Below are 2052 nucleotides of genomic sequence, written 5' to 3'. Positions count from 1 at the left end.
ACCTCTAGATGATAAATAAATCCTGTGGCACCAAAGAGGTGAAGTGTTGGCATGATGGACACCAAGTTTAGTGTTACAACTCTAGGGCACTAAACTTCACTAATGCTTGTAGCTGTCATGTCCTTGTCCATCACATTGGGGCTCGGAATTTCATTTATTATGTCATGTAAAGTCATGTTTCAAAATCTATATATATATATATAATTGTAATTCAAATAATATGATGGTAATATTGTTATAATTTATATAATTATGATATATATATATTAAGCCTGTAATTGCTGCAAATTCATTAAGCATGTGTAATAACTTCAAACCATGCATATTACTACTTGAGAAGGCACACAAAAAATTTCGTACGAGCAATGAGCAAATAAAATAGCTAAGAACAATAACAATCCACTTTAGCTCCATCTTTGATTTGATTTGAGAGTATGGGTTTACTGTAATAACCATAAATATCAAATCAAAAAGTAATGTAAATATTTGAAATTTAAAGAAAAAAAAACAAGTATCAGAGATATATGTAGGCTGGACTGGAAGGAAGAAGAACCCAAGAGGACTGCAACGTAAAATCAGCCACCCACACGGAAAGGGCAAAACAGTACTTATAATGTCACATCACACCGCTGCGGCGATCATGGTCAACGGTCATCGCCATCAACGGTTGTGCTTCGACCTTCCGAAATCGGCGAGCTTTCTCGACCTGTTCGCGCACGAAGACGCGGCCGTGGACAGGTGAGGCTTGACCGGGGCCCTAATCTCGCCGGAGAAGGCCACCTCCGCCGGCATTCCCTTCTGGCTCCAGTGCCGATTGGGGCTCGCGCGCACCAACGGGCTCAAGCAGAACGTCAGTCCGGAGACGTTCCGCGAGTGAGTCGGCCGACTGCCGCCGCGCCGGACGGGCGGCACCTGCCTTTGCGGCGTCTGCCTCCACCCCTGCGACGACTCCGAGGAGTACCCGCTCAAGACGTCGTGGCAATCCTCCTCCTTTCCGCCGCAGTCTGAAACTCTCGCCGGCGACATTCCGCGATCACGATTCCGTCCAATTCTCCGTCCAAATACGCCGGCCGACTCGACAACTGAGGCCATCCGTGACGGCTTTTTCCGGTGCACCGCTAGCATGCCGGAAAACCACGACGGCGAGGAAGACGACGCCGCATAAGAATTCCGAGCATCCGACCCGGAAACGGCCGGATCCTCCGAATCCGTGTTCCTCGGTTTGGATCTGAACAGACCGGAGAAGAGCGAGAACCTATTCTTCGTCTTCTTCTTGTTGTCCGAATTCCTCACTAGAGCTCCACCGGGACCAATCTGCGGCGTACTGTAAAACAGCTGTTCAGAAAGACTGCGATAACGAGGTTTCCAGGGGGCGGAGTTGTCAGATTTCCGGTGAGAGATACAGGGAGAAACAGAACGCGGGAAAACGAGCGGAGGCGGTTGCGGATCAGGTTTCCGGCGATCAAGCAGGTCCAGCTGCGCTTGGGCTTGTATCAGCACGAACAGGCGTTCCCGGAGGCAAGAAGCGCAGACGCCGACGCCGCTGCTCAGGTCAGTAAGATGCTTCTTGCACCTCATTTACAGCTTTCCTCCGTCTATGTGTCTCTTTTAGCTATGTCTATTTCGAAATACAGATACACAGAATCAGAATGAACAGTTGTGGCGTCGTCGTCTTCTTCTTCTTCTTCTTCTTCGCCCTTGTTAATAATTTCTAGAGAGAGAAAGCAGTGAAGCAGAAGCAGAAGCAGAAGCAGGGCGAGGGCGTTTCCGCTGCCTGAAACTCAACTCAATTCTGTAAGCACAGAAATAAAAAGAGTCATTGGGAAACGAATTTTATCCAAAGTATATTTCTTTCTTTCTTTTCACAAAATTATATATTTAATTTTGATGACTCAGCCATCGAACAGTTGCCCCCTTCATCTGACTTGTAGGGAAACAGGAAACTTGCAAGAAAAAGCCAACAAATTAATGAAGAAGAATTTTTTTGCACAATGTTTTTTTTTTTTTTTTTAATATAAATAAATAAATAATATGTGAGATTTATCAATACTT

The 2052-nt window shown here is 45.9% G+C and overlaps 1 protein-coding gene across 1 annotated transcript; it reads right to left on the bottom strand.

Moving 5' to 3' along the window:
* Window positions 1–397: 397 nt before the first annotated feature.
* LOC127801198 (uncharacterized) lies at window positions 398–1839 on the bottom strand. The gene has a single exon (XM_052336105.1). The coding sequence runs from the start codon at window positions 1576–1578 to the stop codon at window positions 661–663; it is 918 nt and encodes a 305-aa protein (XP_052192065.1). The 5' UTR covers window positions 1579–1839; the 3' UTR covers window positions 398–660.
* Between the last annotated feature and the right edge of the window lie 213 nt (window positions 1840–2052).

Source organism: Diospyros lotus, chromosome 5 (genome assembly GCF_014633365.1).
Source record: "Diospyros lotus cultivar Yz01 chromosome 5, ASM1463336v1, whole genome shotgun sequence".
NCBI lineage: Eukaryota > Viridiplantae > Streptophyta > Magnoliopsida > Ericales > Ebenaceae > Diospyros > Diospyros lotus.
The sequence above is the reverse complement of the archived record's forward strand: the minus strand, read 5'-3'. Positions and strand labels throughout refer to the sequence as shown.

What these genes read in the sequence shown, in the direction of transcription:
- LOC127801198 (XM_052336105.1), bottom strand. Translation starts at nt 1,578, where the DNA reads ATGAGGTGCAAGAAGCATCTTACTGACCTGAGCAGCGGCGTCGGCGTC.